Source organism: Brassica rapa, chromosome A10 (assembly GCF_000309985.2).
Source record: "Brassica rapa cultivar Chiifu-401-42 chromosome A10, CAAS_Brap_v3.01, whole genome shotgun sequence".
NCBI lineage: Eukaryota > Viridiplantae > Streptophyta > Magnoliopsida > Brassicales > Brassicaceae > Brassica > Brassica rapa.
The window spans coordinates 12851289-12870602 of record NC_024804.2 but is presented as its reverse complement, the minus strand read 5'-3'; the positions used below and the strand labels follow the sequence as shown (position 1 = coordinate 12870602).

At 38.0% G+C, this 19314-nt stretch overlaps 2 protein-coding genes and 1 non-coding gene across 3 annotated transcripts; 2 read left to right on the top strand and 1 right to left on the bottom strand.

Moving 5' to 3' along the window:
• The first annotated feature begins 569 nt into the window (after positions 1-569).
• LOC103845326 (serine/threonine-protein kinase BSK5) lies at positions 570-2947 on the top strand. The gene is made up of 10 exons (XM_009122162.3): positions 570-651; positions 752-960; positions 1043-1178; positions 1261-1394; positions 1472-1577; positions 1664-1749; positions 1819-2007; positions 2091-2261; positions 2335-2448; positions 2526-2947. Exons 1-10 carry the CDS (start codon positions 570-572, stop codon positions 2772-2774), a joined length of 1476 nt encoding a protein of 491 aa, XP_009120410.1. The 3' UTR covers positions 2775-2947.
• On the bottom strand, positions 2935-4693 carry LOC103845325. Its single transcript, XM_009122161.3, has 2 exons — positions 3980-4693; positions 2935-3400 (listed from the first exon to the last, which is right to left on the bottom strand). Exons 1-2 carry the CDS (start codon positions 4417-4419, stop codon positions 3175-3177), a joined length of 666 nt encoding a protein of 221 aa, XP_009120409.1. The 5' UTR covers positions 4420-4693; the 3' UTR covers positions 2935-3174.
• An 11519-nt stretch (positions 4694-16212) lies between these two features.
• On the top strand, positions 16213-16318 carry LOC117129397. Its single transcript, XR_004453046.1, has one exon. It is a non-coding gene; the product is annotated as a small nucleolar RNA R71 (small nucleolar RNA).
• Positions 16319-19314: the final 2996 nt, after the last annotated feature.

The following is a 19314-nucleotide window of genomic DNA, read 5'->3' as shown; positions in this document are numbered from 1 at the left end:
AGAGATTACTCCATTTATGGAGTAAATTTCATTATGGAGTGAGATATGAAGTTGGGTTGGAGCATTCCTTACTCCATATTCACTTTTAGAGAAAAAAATGGAGTAAGGATGGAGATGCCCTTAGACATCTTTGGCCAGTGTAATGCAATATGTTAATATACACTATGGTCATTTGATAAATTCCAGTTGAAAAAGAAGTTTTGAAAGTGAGATGATATATTTGAATATCAAATATAAAACCAATAAAATATCGTTTTAGCGGTGTATATATAAAAATACCAGTAATGTATAATACTATTTGTTTTTGTTTTTGTTTTTTAATGAAATGCTTAATTAAATATCCTGCCTTTTTCGCATCAGTGTCTTCTCCACTACGTGCGCTGTATAAATTAGCTCCCTCAGTTTTTCGTAGATTCCTTTTTCCTCGAGAAGAAAAAAGAAAACACAAAAACAAAACCTTTTTTAATCTTTCTCTCAAGAAGTGACTCGGACAGGAAAAAAAGGGTTTTTGCTTTTCCGGGTTTAACGAAGAAAGCTTTCATCTTTCTTTTGATTCGAAGCTTTTTCAAATGGGACCTCGTTGCTCTAAGCTATCTCTCTGTTGGTGGCAAACACATCACAAATCATCTCTCAACGACGCTTCTGATCTCGGTTTAACTCTTAAAGTCTTTAAGCTTTAACCGCATTTTCATTCTCTCTCTCTCTCTCTCTTTCTGCTAACAAAAGTCGACTTCTTTTAATTTCCCGACAGAAAACGGAAATGACGATTCGGCGTCGTTTAGTGAGTTCAGCTTCGACCAACTACGAACCGCTACTTCAGGTTTCTCTGCGGACAGCATCGTGTCCGAACACGGCGTTAAAGCTCCAAACGTCGTGTATAAAGGCAGACTCGAAGATGAGCGATGGATCGCTGTTAAACGCTTCAACAGATCCGCTTGGCCTGACACGCGTCAATTCCTTGTACAAAGTTGCTTCCTTTTGCTATCATTATTAGTAACTCTGCAGTTGCTTAACTGTTTCCCATTTTTATTTGGTCTTTTAGGAGGAAGCAAAAGCTGTGGGGCAGTTGAGGAGCGAGAGGTTAGCCAACTTGATTGGTTTCTGCTGTGAAGGAGATGAGAGACTGCTCGTTGCTGAGTTTATGCCTTTTGAAACTCTCTCTAAGCATCTCTTCCACTGTAAAGTCTTTTCATCCATTTTTTTTAAAGAGATTAGCAGCAACACTCTACTTGTTTGTTAATTTGTTATATATATATGCAGGGGATAGCCAGCCAATGAAGTGGGCTATGAGGGTGAGAGTGGCTTTGTATCTTGCACAAGCACTTGAGTATTGTAGTAGCAAAGGTCGCGCCTTGTACCATGATCTCAACGCTTACAGGATCTTGTTTGACCAGGTCTACTTCTCCGTGCTTATTAATAAATTATTATAGTCCCAACATTATTAATTTATAGAGATTTTACTGTATTACAGGATGGTAATCCGAGACTATCTTGCTTCGGTCTAATGAAGAATAGTAGGGATGGGAAGAGTTACAGTACTAATCTGGCTTTCACACCTCCTGAGTACTTAAGAACTGGTTAGTTACTGGTTGTGAGATGCAATGGCTTCAAGTTATTATACTGATCTGATGAATCCATGTGTGTGTTTGTTAATATGTTACAGGGAGAGTGATACCGGAGAGCGTTGTCTACAGCTTTGGAACGCTGTTGCTAGACCTTCTCAGTGGCAAACACATACCACCAAGCCATGTAAGTGCATAAACATGGCTCAACCTTTTCTTGGGGAAGAGGTTCTTGATCTTATTAGTTTCTTTGCAGGCGCTTGATCTGATCCGTGGGAAGAACTTTCTGATGCTAATGGACTCGGCTCTCGATGGTCATTTCTCAAACGATGATGGAACTGATTTGGTTCGTTTAGCTTCACGTTGTTTGCAGTATGAAGCTCGTGAAAGGCCAAATGTGAAGTCTCTTGTGACCTCACTCGCTCCTCTTCAGAAGGAAACTGATGTATGTTGCTCTCACTAGAACAAACTTTCTCAACCATTCACGTCTTGTTGTGACTCCTCTGTATCTTTGTTGTTTTTCTTCAGGTTCCGTCTTATGTCTTAATGGGGATTCCACATGGATCTGCTTCTCCTCCAAAGGAAACAACTTCGCTTCTGACCCCTCTTGGTGATGCTTGTTCAAGACTTGATCTCACAGCGATTCATGAGATTCTTGAAAAGGTTGGATACAAAGACGATGAAGGCGTAGCTAATGAGGTAATGTACATGAACACCAAGTTTCTTTCATCTTCTAGGAGGTCTATGATCATTGTTTCATTTGCAAATGCAGCTCTCGTTCCAAGTGTGGACCGACCAGATTCAGGAGACTCTAAACGCTAAGAAACAAGGAGATGCTGCGTTCAAAGGCAAAGACTTTGTCACTACCATCGAATGTTACACGCAGGTAAGGAATACAAAGTTAGTTGGCTACTTTCTTGAAACCTTAAATGTATCTGAATGTTCTCTGATTGTAATCTGCAGTTCATTGAAGATGGGACAATGGTATCGCCAACGGTATTTGCAAGGAGGTGTCTGTGTTATCTGATGAGCAACAAGCCTCAAGAGGCACTTGGTGATGCAATGCAGGCGCAAGTAGTGTCTCCTGAGTGGCCAACAGCATTTTATCTTCAGGCTGCTGCTCTCTTCAGCCTTGGAATGGATAAAGACGCTTGCGAAACCCTAAAAGACGGTACTTCCTTGGAAGTCAAGAAACACAACAACAGAAACTGAAAACTTGCAAGTGTTGGCTTTTGTGTGTTTAAAGCATTTTAGCTCAGCTCATGATAAACTTGTGGTTTCATGTGAATCAAAGGATCTTTCTCATTTGTCCAAAGATCCTTTTTATCTTTTAGTGATATCTTCTTTGAACATAATTTAAAGAACAGTAAAAAGAGCTAAGCCCCTATTCTTGATTGCGCACAAGTTTAGACCAAGCCTAGAGTAGAGATGGATATTATACAAGAAGATGTAAAGCTCACAAGTGACAACAACAATCTAAAAACTAACAAGTTTTTACAGCTACAAAACGTGTGAACGAACAATCAAGCAACAGGAGGGATTTGATGTAGTGATTGCAAGCGGCTCATGAGCCAGGAGAAGAGAGAGAGGGTGGGATGGATGGAGTTTTGTTTCACTTGAGGACTTTGAAGTGAAAAAGCCAAGAGACAATGAAGGCAAAGACCATAGCGGCAAGTAAAAAGTTCATTACACGGCGACCATGCCAGATTCCCCTTGGCTCTGTCTGACTACTCTGAGTTTGTCCTGCAGCCACTTGTGAATGTGTAGAGGCGGTGCTCTCTGGGTTTGACTGTTCCCCAGCTACGTTTATAGCCATTGCTCCGCATATCTCACATGTCCTGCTCAGATTCATAGATACAATGTGAATAAGTGCTAATCAGTATAATAGCCTTTAGAGACTCTCTTCAATTCTAAACACACAAGAATAAAATCTAAACCGGTTTTTACTGCCTACAATGCAAAGAACTTAGACACAGAGCTAATTAGTATAAGGGTGACTGGTAAGAGAATCAAACTGTCCTAATAAAAGGAGCTGCAAGATTCTCAGTGAAGGTTCAAAATCAAGCCAATTAATCATAGATAGCGTCTGAGACAACAAAGAATCAGTCCAAATGAGCAGGAAAATAAGAACATTGAGACAACACATGGGAACAGAATCTGAATAATTGGTGGTGACAAAAAAAAAACTGTAGATTCCAGCTTCAGTAGAGACAATCTTTTTGGGAAGTAATCATGTAGATCTCTAGAAAATCAGACAATAAAAAAGAACCCAAAGTACATAAAGCAAATAATTTTGTTTCCTCATAAAGTTTTCACACTTCACTGTTTTTTCACAAGAAACTATAGATTTTTCCAGAAACAGAAAATATATATCTAAATATAGAAAGTTTATGAGAATAATTGTTGAGGAAACTTACATGTTTCCTTTGATCTTGAACCAAGTTTCAGCACACTTACTGTGAGCTACACCCAAATCACCTTTACAAGAACAACCCAATTGCAAAGGCAAACCATAATACTCTTCCTCTTCTTCATCTTCTTCTTCACCTTGTTCTTCTTGTTCATCAGAATCTTCACATTCTTCATCTGCTTTGTTAGTAGTCTCTAAAGGCAGATGACAGATCCTGCAATCTCTACTCTCTTTCTTCTTCTTCCTTTTCTTCTTCTTCTTTCTCCTCCTCGTCCTCCTCTTCTTACCACCACCGGAATGCAGCTTCGTCACACCGCCGCTCTCTAAGTCGACCTCAGACAAGGAATCCAAGTCGGAGGAGTCGCCGTCGATGCTAATTTCTACGGTGTACGGCGAGTCAGTGGGATTGGCCAAATGGTGATGAGATCCAAAGGCAAAAGAAGGCATTTTTTCTTGAAGATTAGAAGCAAGAGAGGAAGAAAGGGGTCATGGGTTTTACGAGGAAAGCAAACAAAAAACAAGTATTAATACCCAAAAACAAAACATAAAAAGTTTATTTTGTCTATTTTGTTTATTTTACGTTTATTTTTATTTTGCAGAGAGAAGAAAATGTTGGAGAAAGAGAAAGGAAGAAGCTTTGGACAAAAGAGCAGCTTCTGTTCTGTTTTTTGTAATAAGTTTTTTTGTTGTCTGAAAACAATTTTTTTTACTTCTTGTTTTTGTCTCCCTCAACTTTGGAAGGTTTTTCACATCGAGTACTCTTCTTTTTAACTATGGTTAGATCCCGATTTGGTACGGAATCATAATTCATGATTTAGTTTCCACTTAATACTATTTTTCATATATTTTGAATAAGGGAATTAGCTTTCTTCTTTTTCGTCAAAAGTAGAAGTGTTTCTTTTCTTCATATTAATTACAAATACCATCTATTAAAGTTTAAGTTAAGTTGTTATCAGTTATAAAATGTTACTCCATTTGCTTAAGTTTATTTGGTGTTTGATAAAACATATTTCTTACAAAATATCATTATTTCATATAAAATTTTAACATTTTTAAAGATGTGTAAATAAATACAAATATTACATTTTTATTGATTAAAATAAGAGAAATTTTCTAGGATAGCTATTTCTAAGTTTTTGTCACAAAAATAGTCTTCAATGAAGAAAATGACCAAAATAAGTTTTATTAAAAGATCAAAATGTGTTTTTATCCTAGTATTAACTAATCTAGACTTAGGGTTAAGAGTTGAGGGGTGAAGTTTTGGGGATAGAGTTTCAAATTAAAAAAAAAATATCAAAAATTTCAAAATAAAAAGGGGCTATTTTTGTCATTTTCTTTTTTGAGGGTTATTTTTGTGACAAAACTTAAAAATGGCTATTTGAGAGAATTTCCCTAAAATTAATTTTTTTAGTATTTTTATATAATGAAAATAAATTTTATAAAAATTTGTGTGCATTAACATTAGACATTAAATCAAATGCAATTAAAAGGTGTATTAGTTTGTCTTTATCACCTAATATACACCTAATGTGCCATTTGTCATAAATGTGTGAGTCTTTTGTTCTGTTAACAAGTTAACTACAGTTTCTAAGACTTATAATTGTAACTTAAGGAAAAATTAAGCAAAAGGCTAGATATAGATTTAGGATTGTGAGTTTTAAGTTTTAACATTAGGTCTAGGATAGTGATGTAACACCCATCTCTTCTTCTCCCGAAAATGACCTGTTATTTACAGTAAAATTTGAAGAGTTATAATTGCCATGATATAATTTTGTTAAAGAAAACACTGAAAATCTGTTGGATCAGGTGAAAAAGTGATGATGTGCACCCTCATAACGTCATTAGCCGTAATGTTTGGTCTCCAGTGGTGAATACTATGGTGACGTGGAGATGGTATGTCTCACATCCTCCAACAGCAACACAACTCCATAAAAGAGAAGAAGATGAACGTTGAATAAAGGAAAGTGATGGATAGGAGAGTGTTTGTGAAGAAGAAGAAGAAGAAAAAGAAGGTGGTGCAGTAATGTGTTCACGGCGGCTCCTCTTTAGAGAAGAATGAAGATCTAGTGATTATATAATTAAGTATTGCTTTGCACACTCACAACTAATACAAACCAGGTGATCCGCCGGTGCTGAAGCGCGGGTGTAATTAAATTATTTAAAAATGTTATATATAAATAAAATTTTCTATTTTTCTATTTTACTTTTATTAGTTTAAAAAATAAAACCATAATGTTATTATTTTTAGTTTGATTTATTCAAATTTACTTTGACCTTTTAATTTTGCATTATTTAACTTTTGATAAAAATAATTGAAATTTATAAAGTTACTTTATTATATTATTCTTTATTTAATTACCATTTTTAAATATTTCTATTTGTAAATATATAAATTATTTCTAATAATATATAATTATATAAAAATAACTTATATACGTTGATAAAATATAGTTTTTTTTTTTTTGGTAAAATGTAAAGATATTATTACCAAGTTTTTTCGTTTTTGACAGAAAATACAGAGGTTAACAAGAAACAGATAAACGGAAAATAAATCTAAACACAAACTCGATTTAGCTAAAACGGGACGAAGACACAAACTACCTAAACCGCTATCCCCGAGGCTCGGCCATGTCCACAACAACAGCTTGCCGCAAAAGAATGAGCCAAGTTCAACCGAGAGTCGGAACCCGGTAATTTTGGCCTCCCCGATGATCCGCTCTTAAAGATAATGGCCCATCCGAGAACAGCTTGCCGAGGCTTAGTAGCACAACCCACAAGAGACAACACAAGAGCAGAGGCCTACACACCGCAGAAACCAAAACCGAGCTATTAATAGACCCGAATACGACCTATACATGATGCCGTTCCGAGCAAAAAGGGCTGCAACTTCCGAACATCCCATACCGAGCCCAACCTGCACACAATTGCCTCGCAACCACCACAAAGAGCACAAGCAAACCCAAGTGATGCTGGGATGTGAGCGAAGACCGAGCTTTAGGAAGTGGCGGTCAATGACCAGAGAAACCACCACACGCTCGTCGTCGCCGAGAACCGACGAACTGAAATTGGAGACGCTAGGGCCGTCACTTGCCTCAACAAGAACGGGATTTGAAACAGGGCACACCAGTACAGAAACCGCAAAGAGGAGGGCCAAAGGTGAGGAAGCAAAGTGAAAGGCCACTCAAGCGGACATAGACGACCGCTCTTTAAACCTCCCATATGACCTACGCGAGCCGGCCACCGAGCTCAGACACCATCCCGCCTGCGTGCTGAAGCTCACGAACTCGCCGCCGTGGTAGAGAAACCCACCAGCACACACCACGCTAGGAGGAGGATACTCAGGTTCAAAAACCGACGAGAGACACCCTCCGTAGCCGAGAACCGCCTGGGCTAGAGCAGCGAACCGCCGAAACCCAGGAGAGGACACCGCGACGCTCCTCCTCACGAACAGAAAAAGCAGGACGAGATCTGAAAGAGAAAATCGATCTCCAACCATACCCCAAAAAGCCGACTGCAATCTCCACCCACCGCTCGACTTTCTCGCCATTGTTCCAGAGAAAGCTGCGAGACCACCGGATCAAAACTCCTCTGCAGCGGAGCAATTTTCCGGAGCCAAGTCCTAGCCCAGAACAACGCACATATCGAAGGGAGCGAGACAGATGGGATAACAGCAAAACGAGAGAAAGAAACTAGACGGAGGGGGCCTCCAGTCACGCGCGCCACCGCGCCGCGCGCCGTCGGTGCGAAGAGACGAAGCTCAAGTTTATCGTCTTCAAGAGATAAGGTGGAGAGAGAAAGTTCCGTCCAAGTAGAGGAAGCACTGGAAATTGGTTTCTTGATAAAAATCTTACCAAAATGAATATTTTCTGAGAAAAAATATTTTTGATATAAAAATTATTAGTTATTACTATATTATGAAGCTTTTCTAAAAATATAAATCCGTATATAGAAAATCATCATTATTATATTTAAGAAATCTTACCAAAAACATTAATCTAAATATAGTAAGTTTTACATGTCCAATTAAATTTATGCCATGTCATATTTCTTTTAAGCCATGTCATCATTTTTTTGTGAAAGTTAATGTAACGATGACATATATACAAATCACTTCTCAAATATAGTCTAGGGGATTTGTGAAGTAAATTTTTGCAATGAAGCTCTCACGTTGAAAGTTAGAGTGGTTAATATCGTTTATACCCTTAATGAATAAAATGTATAAATAAATTAAAAAATAAGAAACGAAATTTTAATTGATTTTGATTAGATAATTGATTAATATTAAGAATACTAAGAATTATCCAAAATCTGAAAATATAATTTAAAAAGAGATAACTTCTGTATATATTGTATTGTTATCTCAAAGCCTTTAAGTAAAAAGTTAGAAACATAAATTCTATAACTAAATATTAATTAAATAAAACTATTAATTATATAATTAAAAATAGAATATTGAATTATCCAAAATCTAAAAATATAATTAAAAAGATAATTTCTATATATATATATTGTATTGTTATCTGAAAAAGTATTTTAGTAAAACGTTAAAAACATAAATTATATAACGTTAAAAACATAAATTATATAATTAAATATCAATCATACAATTTTTTTAATTATATAATTTAAAACTATTATTTGCGAAGTAAATTTTCGCAATGGAGTTCTCACGTTGAAAGTTAGAGTAGTTAATATCGTTTAACCCTTAATGAATAAAATGTATATATAGATTAAAAAATAAAAATGAAATTTTAATTGATTTTGATTAGATAATTGATTAATATTAAGAATAGTAAGAATTATCCAAAATCTGAAAATATAATTTAAAAAAGAGATAACTTTTGTATATATTGTATTGTTATCTGAAAAAGTCTTTAAGTAAAAAGTTAAAAACATAAATTCTATAACTAAACATTAATTAAATAAAATTATTAATTATATAATTAAAATAGAATATTGAATTATCCAAAATCTAAAAATTATAATTAAAAAAGATAATATATATATATATTGTATTGTTATCTGAAAATATATTTTAGTAAAACGTTAAAAACATAAATTATATAATTAAATATTAATCAAATAATTTTTTTTATTATATAATTAAAAATATAATATTGAGTTATTTTAAGATTTTATTTTAGTAATGAATCTTCTATATATATAAAAATATGTTTGTCTCTCTCCTAAAATATCCACGTGGAAAGTCACTCTCTGACAGGCTGACACGTGTCTCTGGGTTTTATTTCTTTGGCTAAACTTGAGTTCAACTTTGGGCTTATACTATGAACAACTGAGAGGGCCTTTTACTCTTTAATATTATTGAATGTGTTAATTATTTCTTAATACATAGTAGATAAAAAAAAACACACACATTACGATAGGGACGTTATATTATCATCAAAGTAATCTTTACCATATGTACCTCATCCTGTAATAATTTATAAAGTAGCAACAAATCTATGAGTTCAGCAAATTTGCAATTACCTACTTCAGAATTTTAAGTATATAAACAATCAACAGTAGTGTGTTGAATATTATATTCATATGATTTAAAAGCCTTTACAAATTTTTATCCTTAAACATACACCAAAAACTTTATGAAAGTAAATATCCATTCAGGTTCTTAACCACTTCAAATATCACCAACGACAAAAAAAATTAATCAACTGCACGAAAACTATAATATATTTAAAACTACAATAAATACATTAGTTAATGAAAAATCATTTTTTAAAATATTATGGATGCATATATAAATATTAAGAGAAATGTATAAAAGTAAATAAAAGTAACAATAACTTGAAGAACAAAATGTATAAGACTGAGAATATTTATGATTTTTGGTCTAAGATATATTCAATTTATTGTCACAAAAACTTAATAAAAAAATACATGCTTTGTTTTAAGAACATTAAAAATTACGTTAAAATTTTTAACATTTTTTAAAAAATTATGAATCAATAATATTAATACAAAATTTTATCCGTAAAACCGAGCACTAAATGCATAAACAAAAAAACAAACAAACACTAAACCCGATAATCCTAAACATTATTCTAAACCAAACCTTAAACCCAACGCTAAACCTTTCCTACTACCTAAACCCTAAATCCTACCTAACCCTAAACCCTTCCTAAACCTAGACCTTAACCCTATCTAACCCTAAACCCTACATAAACCTAACCCTAATCTCTAAACCCTTCATACTACCTAAACCCTAAACCTACCTAACCCTAAACATAAACCCTACGCAACCCTAAACTCTATTTAACCATAAACTCTATTTAACCATAAACCCTACCTAACCCTAAACCCCTACCTAAAACCTAACCCTAAACCCTACCTAACCCTAACCCTAACTCTACATAACCCTACACCCTACTAACCCTACCTAACCTAAAACCTACGTATCCTAAATTTTTTCTAACCCTAAACCCTTTCTAGCCCTAAACCCTACCTAACCTTAAACCCTACTAACCCTAAACCCTATTAACCCTAAACCCTTTCTAACCCTAAACCCTACCTAATTCTAAATCCTACCTAACCCTAAACCCTACCTAAACCCTACCTAACCCTAAACCTTTTCTAACCCTAACCCTGACCTAACCCTAAACACTGCCTAACCCTAAACCCTATCTAACCCTAAACCCTACTAACCCTAAACCCTACCTAAAACCTAACCCTAAACCCTACCTAACCCTAACCCTAAACCCTACCTAACCCTAACTCTACATAACCCTACACCCTACCTAACCTAAACCCTACGTAACCTAAAACCTTTCTAACCCTAAACCCTACTAACCCTAAACCCTACCTAAAACCTAACCCTAAACCCTACCTAACCCTAACCCTAAACCCTACCTAACCCTAACTCTACATAACCCTACACCCTACCTAACCTAAACCCTACGTAACCTAAAACCTTTCTAACCCTAAACCCTTTCTACCCCTAAACCTTACCTAACCCTAAATCCTACTAACCCTAAACCCTACTAACCTTAAACCCTACTAACCCTAAACCCTACCTAACCCTAAACCCTACCTACCCTAAACCCTTTCTAACCCTAAACCCTACCTAACCCTAAATCCTACCTAACCCTAAACCCTACCTAACCCTAAACCCTTTCTAGTCCTAAATCCTACTAACCTTAAATGCTTTCTAATCCTAAACTCTACCTAATTCTAAACCCTAAACCCTTTCTAACCCTAAACCCTTTCTAACCCTAAACCCTCCCTAACTCTAAACCCTACCTAATTCTAAATCCTACATAACCCTAAACCCTACCTAAACCCTACTTACCCTAAACCCTTTCTAACCCTAAACCTGACCTAACCCTAAACCCTGCCTAACCCTAAATCCTACCTAACCCTAAACCCTACTAACCCTAAACCCTACCTAACCCTAACCCTAAACCCTACCTAACCCTAACTCTACATAACCCTACACCCTACTAACTGATGTTAGGAGTTTTCAAGGCTCCTAAGACAAATGTTGTAGTATAAAGGATTGTCGAACCAGTTCTGAGGGATATTAAAGCACTGAGAATGCAAGTACTCACTTAATCTAAGTGCAACCAATGATTTAGATGAGTTTTAAACTACTACTAATACTAGAAAGCAATAACAGAATGATACTTTCTTGACTAAGGGAAAAGAGAACTCATGGGCATAGGGATTAGACCTTGGGTGATCAAGTATCGAACTAAGGATGGCAAATGATCAATCAAACTATCAACCTTAAGCCTAGACACAATTCTAAGCAAGCTCTATGTCTAGATGAATGCTCATTTGCTAACATATCTCAAACATCAAATGTCTTTGGTTGAATAATATGAAAGCAATCATTACTAACAAGTCTATTAGCTATCTTAGCACCTTTAACAACAAATGTCTTTGGCAAAGTATACTAAAAGCCCAGGAGAGTTGTCTCGGGCATTTCATCGAACACCTTTCGGGTGAGAAATGCCTAAGGATCAACAACTGAGTGGCCAACTCAGAAGATGCATTATGATTACTCTACTAGCAAGGAAATATGAATGATCTACACTAAAACATCCTAGCTCTAACCTAATCACCCTTAATCTCCCTAACCCATGAATTCAAAAGGTGATTACTCACTAATCTCCATGATTCCTCTTAAACCCATATTGGATTTCAGATTAATCATGTAGAGAAATAGATAAGAAATCAACAAGAACACAAGAACATAACAAATCAAAATCCAAGAGATGAACTTCTCAAGAGAGTTCTTGTGTATTTCTCAATAGATCAAAAGATAATCTGCCTCCGGTGGCTTACAAAGTATCAAAACATAGTTTTTTTAGAAGTGCAAAACGTGCCTTCAAATTGCAAAAAAAGGTCCCCGAGAAACTGTAATTTTCGGCAGCAAAATAACGCGGAGCGACTTGCAGGTGTCGCTCCAGCAAGTCGCTCCAGAGCCACTTTTAGTGTCTCCGACGGCACAAACGCGAGCGACCTTGGTGTGTCACTCCAGCAGGTCGCTCTGAACATCGGGAGCGACTTCAGCACGTCGCTCTGGAAGGTCGCTCCAGGGTCAAATATGTGTGTCTCCGGATGTGAAAACGCGAGCGACTTCGTGCAGTCGCTCTGATGAGTCGCTCCGGGATGTGGTGCACAGCGACCTCATGTAGTCGCTCCGAGAAGTCGCTCCAGGCAGTGCTCGTCCAAAGACCACTCTAATCACCTCCTTTGAGCTCCAAATGCACCCAAATGTCTCCAGAAACTCCATGTGGTACTCAAATACCTGATAGAGACATATGTATGCAAAATGCAACCTAGACATGGCTAAATCCTAATCTATATGATGAAAATGCACATGAATAAATGGATAAGACAATGTAAATATGCAAGATATCAACTCCCCCAAACTTGTTCTTTTACTTGTCCTCAAGTGAACTTTCTAGAACTCATAGGGAGAGAGGTTTGAAGGTGGGAGCTCATAGCCAAAAGAAACACAACTAGCAAACACAACTAGCACACTCTCTTATTACACTCTAGCTTCTCTAGGCCTATCTCAACTCTTTTTGCCCTTACACTCATCATCAAGCATCCACACATTCAAATCAACCAACTATCATATTCATTAAGCATAAAACATCAGGTGAATTCTTGCAAATGGTCAATTGGTCTGAATCATTTGGTTGAGTAAAGGGAAGGCTTTTATTCTGGTGAGTCAAGAGGTTTAAAATCCATGATCTTTTAAAGTGGTTTACTCTCAAAACAAGTAGCCTTGACATTGCACATAATATATCTAAGAAAGGGACCAACTCATGCATACAATGCTCAATCTCCATTGTTCTACCATTTTCCCAAACATACAAATCACACAATCATTTCCCAATGTCAAACTCAACTCACATCTCTCACCAAAAGATCCTAAGAACATCAACTCTTTCTCTTTGAAATCTGCAAGGGATTTTTCACAACCTCAAAACATTTCTTAGCTCCTAACAACTTTGCTAGCCCCCTTTTTTTTTCTTTTCTCTTTTTTTTTCTTTTTCTTTTCTTTTTTTTTTTCGTTTTTCTTCTTTTTTTTTTTTTCTTTTTTTTTTTTTTTTTTAGGCTGGGAGCCAAGACTTTTCAAAACTTGAGCTAGAGGCTTCTCTACTTATCCCAATAAAACAATTCACTTAAGCACAAAGAGTCTATTCTTTTCCTTTTTCATTTCTCCCGAATCATAATCACAACACTCACCCCCCACCTATAGCTAGACAATAGAGTGCCCAATCTAGCAAGAATGAAGATCAAGCATTGTCGTTCCCGATACTATCAACATTATGCACATGTAAGACTTTCCGAAAAAGGCCTCACTCATCAAACAATGAAAGCTTAAAGGAGGAAAAGGTTTTGGGAGTGGTCTACCACTAGAGTTTGTCAAAAAAAAGATTGGCATAAAAGATGTGACAACTCAAGTGTGTATAGCCATGACTCAGTACACAAGGGACCATGAGCAAGAAGCATTAAGTTCGTTTAGTTCAAATAAGATCGTAGTTGGCTTCAAAGACTGAGTTTCAGCAAATCAACAAGTTTCAGGAAGAGTTTTCAAGGCTCGAAACATACAAGTCTTTTTGAGAGGTGCAAAAGCTACTCAGGTGCAACGTAGTGTTCTTTACAAGGCATTCAAAATCATTGCTCCCAATGCAAGTGAATGCAACCTATATGCTCTAGACTCTCCTAAAAATGCAAATGATGCAAACTAAATGATTGATTTTTTTTTTTTTTTATCTATGCAAATAGGTATGCAATGCATGACTCAATGAAACAACATCAAAGCAAACATGATCAAATACTTGGTACCTCCCCCAAACTTGAGTTACACAGTCTCTGTGTTGTCAAGTAGAGAGAGAGATACCGAAAAGAAGACTAATATGCAAAAATGAAATGGTATATACAGGGGAGTGTGGTGGGTTACCTTCTATGGGGAATGAGTAGAGGGAGATGCTCCCTCCTCGTCGTCCTCAGGTGGTAACTCTTCAAGGTGCTCATCAGCAGGAGTGTCCATCTCTTCAATGTAGAAGGCTTGCCCGAACACAGTTGGTTTCCTCAATTTCCTCTTGATGTCAAAGTGGAGGATGTTCTCTTTACCCAAATGGAGATCAATCGTGCCTTCCTTCACATTAACAATAGCTCCTGCTGTAGCTAAGAATGGCCTTCCTAGAATCAATGGGTCTTGAGCCTCTTCATCCATCTCAAGCACCACAAAATCTGTAGGTATCTCATACCTTCCAATCTTCACGGAGGTCCTCTAAGATGCCCACAAGGTACTTCACTGAACGATCAGCTAACACCAGAGAGAGTCTACACTTCTTGTACTGAGTAAATCCAAGCTTCTTTGCAACAGACAGAGGCATCAAGCTGACACTAGCTCCCAAATCGCAGAGACATTTCTCAAATACCATAGGTCCAAGAGCACAAGGTAGTGTGAAGCATCCTGGATCCTCTAACTTCTCTGGAACATCAAGCCTCTGGATGATGGCGCTGCACTCATGGGTAAGAATCATCATGCCTTCCATCTCTTTCTTCTTTGCAGCTACAACATCTTTCAGGAACTTGCTGTATTGAGGAATCAACATGAAAGCATCAATGATGGGCATTGCAACCTGAGCTTCACTCATTTGCTTCTCAAACAGAGCCTTGTACTTCTCTAGCATCTGCTTCTTGAATCTACCAGGGAATGGAAGTTTGGATTCATAGGGAGGAGGAACAAAAGAACTTTCACTTGCTGGAGTAACAACTTCACCATCCTTTACTGTCTTCTTCTCTTCCCGAACCTTTCCTTTACCTTTGGCTTCCACTATCTTTTCCAAGATCTCGTCATTGATCTTCTCATCAACAATCACCACTTCATCATCTATGTTGATGGCAACCCCCTCACCTAGTTTCTCAGCATCCTTGGTGAGGGTTTTAGGAGGTAACTGCTTACCACTCCTAAGGGTGATAGCTTTGGCCTCCTTGGGGTTTTGGTCAGACTTTCCAGGTAGAGATCCTTGCTGGCGATTTTGGTGAGTGTTCATGGAAGCAAACTGATTCTCTAAATTCCTGACTGTAGAAGCAAGGTGTGAGAATTTGTTGTTGAGCTCATTGTAGCTCCCATCAATCTTGGTATGAAGGTTCTTCAACTCATAACCAATATGCTTCTCACTTCTAGTCTGAGACTCCAAGATTTGTTTCAGTAAGGTATCAGTGCTGCTCTCTTGAGGAGCAGAGGAACCAGACGAGGGGTTTTGCTGAGGCTGATAGCTGCCTTGCTGGCTATTTCTAGGCGGATAACCACTCTGTTGGTTGTTGGGATAGGATTTCTGTTGGTAGTTGTTGTACTGAAAGTTGGGCTCCTTTTTGTACCAGCTACCATTGTTGTTGATGAAGCACAGCTCTTCCTGACCTTCCAAACCCTCAACCTCATGGACAATAGGTGGTGTCTCTTGGCTTGGGTTACCAACAAACTTCAGCTGCTCTTGGGTTGCTTTTTCAGCAATGAGTAGGTCGATCTTGTCTTCCAAAGCTTTGATCTCTTTCCTCGTCTGCTTATCATCTGTTCTACTACCTCTGTCGTGGTCTCAACTGTAGACTGCATCACTCTTTACCATGTTGTCAACCAGCTCTTCTGCATCCTCTTCAGTTCTCCCCAAGAAGAACCCATTGCTAGCTGTATCCAGTCTGGCTCTATACTTAGGAAGAGCACCACAGTAGAATGTGCTCAGCAAGCTCTCCTTAGAGAAGCCATGGTGTGGGCATTGAGCTTGGTAGCCCTTGAATCTCTCCCAGGCTCACTGAAGCCTTCCAAGTTCTTCTGTTGAAAGCTGGAAATCTCGTTTCTCAGCTTAGCAGTTCTTGAAGTAGAGAAGAACTTCTCCAAGAATGCTTTCTTGCAGTCATCCCAAGTGGTAATGGAGTCGCTGGGTAGAGACTTCTCCCACTGACGTGCCTTATCCCCCAAAGAGAAAGGGAATAGCTTGAGCTTTAAGGCATCTTCGGACACACCATTGGTTTTTGACAACCCACAGTAGCTGTCGAACCTGTCCAAGTGATCAAATGGATCCTCTAGAGCCAAGCCATGATACTTGTTGTTCTCGATCACGTTGAGGAGTCCTGATTTGATCTCAAAGTTGTTGGCTGCCACAGCGGGTGCTCGGATTCCCAATTTATGACCATGAATGTTGGGACGGTCGTAAGTGCCAATGGGTCGAGCTGCTCGCTGTTGGTTAGCTGGAGCATTGTTATTAGCGCCATTTACGCCTGCATCATGCTGATGTATGTCTCCCATATCAGTGTGCAATCTCTGCAATTGAGCCTGTTGCTCTTCTTCTCTTCTCTTTCTAGCACACTCTCTCTCTAAAGCTCTGATATCTGCAGCTCTTGGAACTAGGTGTGATGGACCCCTGCTCCTCAAGTGCATACACCTGTAGATTAAAGGGAGGTGAAGAAGAATCAGTAACAAAAGAAAATAAAAATGACTTAGTCTCAAGCAAGTGACTAAATCTCAATGTGGAAATCTACTCAGAATTTGGCAACGGCGCCAATTTGATGTTAGGAGTTTTCAAGGCTCCTAAGACAAATGTTGTAGTATAAAGGATTGTCGAACCAGTTCTGAGGGATATTAAAGCACTGAGAATGCAAGTACTCACTTAATCTAAGTGCAACCAATGATTTAGATGAGTTTTAAACTACTACTAATACTAGAAAGCAATAACAGAATGATACTTTCTTGACTAAGGGAAAAGAGAACTCATGGGCATAGGGATTAGACCTTGGGTGATCAAGTATCGAACTAAGGATGGCAAATGATCAATCAAACTATCAACCTTAAGCCTAGACACAATTCTAAGCAAGCTCTATGTCTAGATGAATGCTCATTTGCTAACATATCTCAAACATCAAATGTCTTTGGTTGAATAATATGAAAGCAATCATTACTAACAAGTCTATTAGCTATCTTAGCACCTTTAACAACAAATGTCTTTGGCAAAGTATACTAAAAGCCCAGGAGAGTTGTCTCGGGCATTTCATCGAACACCTTTCGGGTGAGAAATGCCTAAGGATCAACAACTGAGTGGTCAACTCAGAAGATGCATTATGATTACTATACTAGCAAGGAAATATGAATGATCTACACTAAAACATCCTAGCTCTAACCTAATCACCCTTAATCTCCCTAACCCATGAATTCAAAAGGTGATTACTCACTAATCTCCATGATTCCTCTTAAACCCATATTGGATTTCAGATTAATCATGTAGAGAAATAGATAAGAAATCAACAAGAACACAAGAACATAACAAATCAAAATCCAAGAGATGAACTTCTCAAGAGAGTTCTTGTGTATTTCTCAATTGATCAAAAGATAATCTGCCTCCGGTGGCTTACAAAGTATCAAAACATAGGTTTTTTTAGAAGTGCAAAACGTGCCTTCAAATTGCAAAAAAAGGTCCCCGAGAAACTGTAATTTTCGGCAGCAAAATAACGCGGAGCGACTTGCAGGTGTCGCTCCAGCAAGTCGCTCCAGAGCCACTTTTAGTGTCTCCGACGGCACAAACGCGAGCGACCTTGGTGTGTCACTCCAGCAGGTCGCTCTGAACATCGGGAGCGACTTCAGCACGTCGCTCTGGAAGGTCGTTCCAGGGTCAAATATGTGTGTCTCCGGATGTGAAAACGCGAGTGACTTCGTGCAGTCGCTCTGGATGAGTCGCTCCGGGATGTGGTGCACAGCGACCTCATGTAGTCGCTCCGAGAAGTCGCTCCAGGCAGTGCTCGTCCAAAGACCACTCTAATCACCTCCTTTGAGCTCCAAATGCACCCAAATGTCTCCAGAAACTCCATGTGGTACTCAAATACCTGATAGAGACATATGTATGCAAAATGCAACCTAGACATGGCTAAATCCTAATCTATATGATGAAAATGCACATGAATAAATGGATAAGACAATGTAAATATGCAAGATATCACTAACCCTAAATGCTTTCTAACCCTAAACTCTACCTAATTCTAAACCCTAAACCCTTTCTAACCCTAAACCCTACCTAACTCTAAACCCTACCTAATTCTAAATCCTACCTAACCCTAAACCCTACCTAAACCCTACCTACCCTAAACCCTTTCTAACCCTAAACCTGACCTAACCCTAAACCCTGCCTAACCTTAAACCCTACCTAACCCTAAACCCTACTAACCCTAAACCCTACCTAACCCAAACCCTAAACCCTACCTAACCCTAACTCTACATAACCCTACACCCTACTAACCCTACCTAACCTAATCCCTACGTAACCTAAACCTTTCTAACCCTAAACCCTTTCTAACCCTAAACCCTACCTAACCCTAAACCCTGCCTAACTCTAAACCCTTTCTAGCCCTAAATCCTACTAACCCTAAATGCTTTCTAACCCTAAACTCTACCTAATTCTAAACCCTACCTAATCCTAACCCTACATAACCCTAAACCCTACCTAACCTAAATCTACCTAACCCTAAAACCTTTCTAACCCTAAACCCTTTCTAGCCCTAAACACTAACTAACCCTAAACCCTACTAACCCTAAACCCTACCTAATTCTAAACCCTACCTAACCCTAAACCCTACCTAGCCCTAAACCCTACTAACCCTAAACCCTACCTAACCCTAAAACCCAACCAACCCTAAACCCTACCTAACCCTAAACCCTACCTAACCCTAAACCCTACTAACCCTAAACCATACCTAACCCTAAACCCTACCTCCCCTAAACCCTTTTTACCCTAAACCCTTCCTAACCCTAAACCCTGCCTAACCTTAAAAACCCTACCTAACCCTAAACCCTACCTAACTCTAAACCCTTTCTAA

Coding starts and splice junctions, on each gene's coding strand:
- LOC103845326 (XM_009122162.3), top strand. CDS start 570: ATGGGACCTCGTTGCTCTAAGCTATCTCTCTGTTGGTGGCAAACACAT. Junction 1,179..1,260: donor CTCTAAGCATCTCTTCCACT/GTAAAGTCTTTT, acceptor ATATATATGCAG/GGGATAGCCAGCCAATGAAG. Junction 2,449..2,525: donor CCATCGAATGTTACACGCAG/GTAAGGAATACA, acceptor TGTAATCTGCAG/TTCATTGAAGATGGGACAAT.
- LOC103845325 (XM_009122161.3), bottom strand. CDS start 4,419: ATGCCTTCTTTTGCCTTTGGATCTCATCACCATTTGGCCAATCCCACT. Junction 3,401..3,979: donor TTCAAGATCAAAGGAAACAT/GTAAGTTTCCTC, acceptor GAATCTGAGCAG/GACATGTGAGATATGCGGAG.